The sequence below is a fragment of the Corvus brachyrhynchos genome, unplaced genomic scaffold (genome assembly GCF_000691975.1).
Source record: "Corvus brachyrhynchos isolate BGI_N302 unplaced genomic scaffold, ASM69197v1 scaffold115, whole genome shotgun sequence".
NCBI lineage: Eukaryota > Metazoa > Chordata > Aves > Passeriformes > Corvidae > Corvus > Corvus brachyrhynchos.
Window position 1 is genome coordinate 13,271,516 of NW_008239553.1, and position 6,033 is coordinate 13,277,548.

Genomic DNA, 6,033 nt, shown 5'->3' on the forward strand with positions numbered 1-6,033 from the left:
TGCGTGCGCATGGAATGCCGAACGATAAATCCTCTCTTCTTAAATCTGAAGTTTATTGATCCAAATGACAAGACCCAAACTTTGATTACAAAAGTGGACAAAGTCACTTAGTCATTTTACTTCAAGATGCACCTTATACCACATGTTATTTCCTAATTTACCTCTTTCTACACACACACCTCTACAATCTTCTTGTCCCCGATGTTTGGCATTTCTCTTCTTACACCTAGTATTCAAAGAATCCTAGCTTCCATTCAATACCAATTTCCCATCTTCTATTCTTGCTGAGCCAAAACTAGCTTCCTCTTCCAACTTTTCACAAATACTGTCTTCGACAATCCCTCAGCTTCTCCCACAGCTGGTACCCTTCTGAATTCCCCACTGAGAGATTTTTAAACCCACCTTTTTGTCATCACAGTAATTTCTTCACTGTTATTTCTCCTGTCCAAAGAGCTTCAGTCTACACTAGCTCCTAACTGGTTCTCAAGTATGTCAGACCGATGCATGTTACTCACTTCTCATCCCTACCAGTTTCCATGGGTAGCTGCTTTGCCCATTGGTTTGCACCTATCCTCCCTCCAAGGTCTCACCACCTCTAGCATGAAATCTAGCCCCAGCTTTCTAATTTCAAGTCTTCACGGCTTTTGGCCACTGTGGCTAGGCAAGCCCCAAGTGAAGTCACTTTTACTGTTTGACATCCATTTTTCTATCTTCTGCTTTGTGCTCCCTCTACAGAGGGAATTTTACAATCAAATACCTAATGCTTCATGAAGTTCAGTACAGAATCTCCTCCTTACAAAGAGATCTCTCAGCTGACAAGCCATGCACTAAAACAAGGTACACCTGCCTTGTTTGTAATTGACCCTGCTCTCCACAGGAGGCTGAACAGGATGACATCCTGATGACCCTTTCAATCTAAATTTTCCTAAAGAGGGATTTGTACAATAAGGATTACCAGAGGTTATGGAGCAGAGACATGTCCTTAGCAGAACTGCTGCTTGGGCACACAAATACTAGAGATGAAGTAAAAAAGAAGAAATTAGCAATTTCATAGCTATTTTTCACTCTGTATTCTCAACTACCAGCCAGTAGGAAAAAAAATATCAAGAAACTTTAGGGCAGCCCAGAAAAAAAGGCTGCCTTTTTAAAGCAATCTGGATCTCTGAACAGGTATGGATTTGGAAATCTGAACTGGACTCCCACAAATTCCCAGTGCGTCTTTTTCACTCCAGTGACACACCACATTTTATTTAAAATACTTATGTTTGAGGAATAAAGGTTAGAAACGTTCTCCAAATAAGTGTAGTTAAAACAATGACAACTATGAAATGAAAAATTTCAGCATCTATTTCTTCAAAAATTATTAACATTACACTTTCGTCAATGTGTAAGCCGATTTTCATTATCAAAACCAATACTTTAAGAGATGTATTGGTGTGACATTTATATTAGGTGGCAATCGATAATGCAAGACAGAATGGGAAAAAAACACTAGCATGTTTCGCTTTAAAGAATTAACAACTCTTGCATTTTTATTTTAAATGACAATCTGTATTTATTCATTCCTCATTCTGGTCTACAGTTCATCAAACATCATAGAATTGGATATTACTTACACAGTTTTCCCCAGCCTTAAGAAGACAGAGACACTGACTGAATTAATTATTATCCACAAAGTATTTAACTGTTCCCCACATGGATCAGTTTTGAAAAGCCATTTGCTGCGGCACATAGCCTCACATTTGGCTAAGTAAAAAAACCCCAAACCACCACAAATCTAAAGGACCAGAAGACTTTAAATCCGGTTATGAAAAATTAGCTAAATTAGGTTTTCAGTGGCCTAAAAGAGCATTAATATCAAATAAATCTTCACCCTGTTAGCCCACTCATTGCATTTTACCTACCTAGTGTTTTCACAGTGTAATGAGGACTCTCCAAAACAATTCCTTCTTCTGTGTCAAATATTGGATTATCTATTCCAGTTTTAGGAGGAATTTGTGCTAGTTTCTTTAGCCTCATGGAAGCAGTAAGGTCCAGTTCTTGTTTCCTTCCCTCTTCTTCTCGCCTGCGCCTTATGTCCTCCTGTTGCTGACGGATTCGCTCCAGTTGAGCACTCCGCCGCATGGGCATCATCCTGGACCCCAAGTCCCCAGGGCAATCAACAGCCATTTCTCTGTGCTTCTGAGGTTCCTCAGGAGACACAAGGTCCACATTTTTTGCTTCACTGTCAGAATCTTCTGTGATATGTCCATTCATATGAGAAGTTGTCATGATTATTTGTAATTATGCTTAAGCTCTTCAAAACAAAACGCTGCTATTAGGCCAGTTTGTGTTACGATATTGTGTAAAATCCATTATAAATTCAAATATATTTCCCTTCCATCACAAGACGCTTGAAGAGGCATCCAGGATGAAAATCTAATGACAGATATTCAAAAGAAAAGAAATTAGTGAGTAATTGGACAAATAAGAAAACACCTAAGGTCCCCGGCCATCAAAACAATGGAACTTCTTGTCCAAATACTCATAGTGCTTCTTCCCCTTCTAAGAACCACAGAATCCTCACAAATCTGTTTCACATACTTTGGTAGACTTCAGATGCCAGTGTCAGAAAAGGAGCACTGTTCAAACTAATGTTAAAATCTCTTGTATTCCCCATTCAAAACCATGGTGATTCTGCTCTTAACACAATCGAAAATAAACAGTTTTCCGAGAGCTCTCACTCAAATTTTAATTTGTTCCTTCATTCCTAAAAATTCCAACACAAACCATGCTTACAACCCTACAAACACTAAATATTAAAAACATGTTATAAACAACATGCTTGTAAGAAGTTGAGTATATGCTAAATGCAAGTAAAGATATTTGCATTTATTGTTTATAAATTGGGGCATTTTATGTAAACATTGCTTCCTGGGTTCAAAGAAGACAAGTATGACATAGAGTTCCTTCATAAGATACTATCTAAAGCAGACAGGAGCTGCACTTACACAATTCCAAGTAGAGATGAAGTCCTAGGATAAGGGCTGGACAATTCTGGTTAGCAGCTACCCTTAATACTTCCTATAGGTATGCATTAAAGCAGGAAGGATTAAATACAGGAGTAAAAATCCTTATGTGGGCGTACAGACATACAGATTTGACAGAGAATAATAATTAATTTCAACAGTCAAGTATGACATTCCACTATACTACACACACCTTAATCTGGTTTCTTATTTCTGATGATTCACGCTAAAGAACTTAGGTGTCCTGATTAATATAACCACTCATCTCTTAAATACAATACATGCAGCAGTGTGTTTTATACCACATTGCCTGTCACTGATATGTTCTCCTCAATTAAAAGGTCATAAAATTAACAAATGGTTGCATACCATATTAACAATATACATAATTTTTCAAGTTACTTTTTTTTTTTTTTAATTTACTGAGAGGAAATAATAGGAAATATCTCTGAGTTTTATTACACACTGGAAGCACCAAGACAGAAAAAAACCCCAAAAAACAAAACCCCAAATCACCAACATTCTTATACCAAATGTTTGTGTTTGGAGGAGGAAGGGAAGAATGTTTATGTTGTAATTAAGTTGAAAATTAAATATCTATAGTTCTGTTTGGGAGGAGCAGCAATATAAACTCCTACACAAGTTTTTGCCGACTTGCAATTCTAAATACGTACAGCTTTTCATTTTCCTGAGGAGTAGCACACAGCTTACAGCAACAACAAAACTATTTCCTTTACTTGTTTCCTGTCTAGCCCACTACTAAAATAGTTATTACTAAAATCTTCCCAAGAAGAAAATTAAATTCAAGCATTACTGTGGTAGCAAAATTCCTTTTTTGCCCTTAAAAGACACTTAATTGCACTCCACTGATACAGTCAACATTCAATGCTCAACATCCACACGTTCAGAAAAAAAACCTAGGCAAAAAGCCCATCAAAAACTGCACAGTACTGGGGCTAGCACTGCAAGTACCCCACAATTACTTAGTGCCTGTAAAGCCTTCAGTTAGTGCCCAAGTTAGAACAGCTTTTCAAAGAACGGAGCCACGTAAAGTTAGCATTTAGACAGGGTTATATAAAGCACCACTTTAAAAAAGTTCTCTGAAGTTCAGAGAAAGGTGGATAAAAATTAGCAAAATGATCCTCAGAAAGCTACATTTCCCCTTCTGAAAAGGCAACTTCTCTGTACAGAAATACCAATCCCCAGAAAGGAAGTGTCAATATGAACAATAAAATTGCAAAGACCACTAATTTAACTGTGGATGGAAGATAATTCAAATTCTTTTTAATTCAAGTTGTATTGGCCATAGCTTGTCTGAACACTGAGCCATTTCAAAGCTACATTCATCTCTTTTCAACTCTGACAAGATGAAAGAAAACTCACATTCCTGAATCTACAGGATACAACAATTTGAGGGGATGAATAATATCCATTTAATCAGCACTAAAAAAGTCAAAACCAGGGTGTAAGGACCTGCAGGAAGTAAAACACAACTTTAAACTCAATCATGTGCAAGCTAAATGATGTCACACTCTGTAATGAATCCTAATCAGGAAGAATCATCAGAAAATTGAGTTGATGGCCAATACTTAAAACCTGGTCAAGAACATTTACAGTGGGATTAGCTACATAGCCTCCATCAAATTTAAAAGTACCAGCTACAAAAATGGCACACCAAAACCTCATATATCTATATATAGAGTGAGAAGATTTTAAATCTCTTTAGTTTAGTAATATGGACTGAAGACAAGAGAAACAAAAATATAGTCTGGAGTAAATATTATTAATAGGCAACCTTAGTAACACTGCTCACATTTTCAGTATAAACTGTGTGCAAGACACAAAGGACATACAAATTCTCTGAACAGGGTACCAAGACATTTAAGTCACCAGTGATAATAGCTGCCCACTCTCAGTATTCAAAATCTGAGTCAATCAAGTAAAAAAGAAACAAAAGCTACAGAAAAGGAGAGCTCTCTTGCAGTCACACTTTAACAGCAACAGTCAGAAAACCACAATGACAAATTAAGATATTTGGTATTTTTATTAAAAAGTATTTCTGGTGTCCCAGGAAGCTAGGTACTCCTGCAACAAGCAATAAACAGCACAGCTGTTTATTGAATCACACTCAGATTAGACAAAAGATGGTACAAAACATCACGTTATCTGGAAACCTAAAATTTGGTGTTATGGAAACATCAAACAAACTACGCAAAAAACCTGACCCCTAGATATAACTAGTTGGTAATCCATAAAAGCATAGGAATGCTGCAAGTCTGGAATGCTGAACAACTTCCTTTAATCACAGAATTTCTGATAACAGCTGACCCCTTCCAAACCTAAGCCCCTCTCCTTCCTGTTGTCTCAAGTCTGCATCAGACATCACAAATCCTCATCTCCAACTGTTTTGGAAAAATGTTATTGCCCAACTGCAACAAATGAAATAAACACGTAAGGAAAAAAATCAGATCAGCTCTCAAGTCCCTCTCCACAATGGTCCTAAGGAGGCAAAATGTAAAATACTACACTAATAAAAACTTTAGTTTGGTTCTCAAATTAAGGTGTGGTACAGCTGAGGTTAAAAATAAGATTCAGCTTAAGGGAGGTACCAGGAGCAGAAAATTTTATTTTAACCAATATGCATGGCAGCAAAAGTCTTAAGATGAATAATTTCAGAAACTGTTCTCTTGGCTTTTCTTTCTGAAGGTTTCTTTTGCAATTTTAAAAATTCCGTGATAGCAACAATAAGGGAAGGTAGTTACACCAAGTCTGTTCTCTGCAAATTGTGGATTATCCAATAAAACAGATTTTCAGCCCAAGAGAAGCTTATTTTGCCAAATTAATATTTAGTACTATGGAGAAAAATTTACAGACTTACTTATTTTTACTCAATTTTACTAATTTTTACTATTTCATAGGTACAATCTATATAATAACATTTGTAATTAAGAGAATTCCTTTCCACTTCAGAACTTGGTAGTAGCAGTTTCTATACTTTCTAGATATGTACAAGTGTCTCGTTACA

The 6,033-nt window shown here is 36.6% G+C and overlaps 1 protein-coding gene across 1 annotated transcript in view; it reads right to left on the reverse strand.

Moving 5' to 3' along the window:
- The window catches only part of MPP5 (membrane palmitoylated protein 5), a 29,772-nt gene extending 26,543 nt beyond the window's left edge, over window positions 1–3,229 (reverse strand). Inside the window, exons 1-2 of the mRNA XM_008639541.2 lie at window positions 2,991–3,229; window positions 1,905–2,418 (exon numbers count right to left, since the gene is read on the reverse strand). Of these exons, the coding sequence (XP_008637763.1) occupies window positions 1,905–2,271 (367 nt within the window). The 5' untranslated portion in view covers window positions 2,272–2,418; window positions 2,991–3,229. The remainder of the gene's footprint in view (window positions 1–1,904; window positions 2,419–2,990) is intronic.
- Between the last annotated feature and the right edge of the window lie 2,804 nt (window positions 3,230–6,033).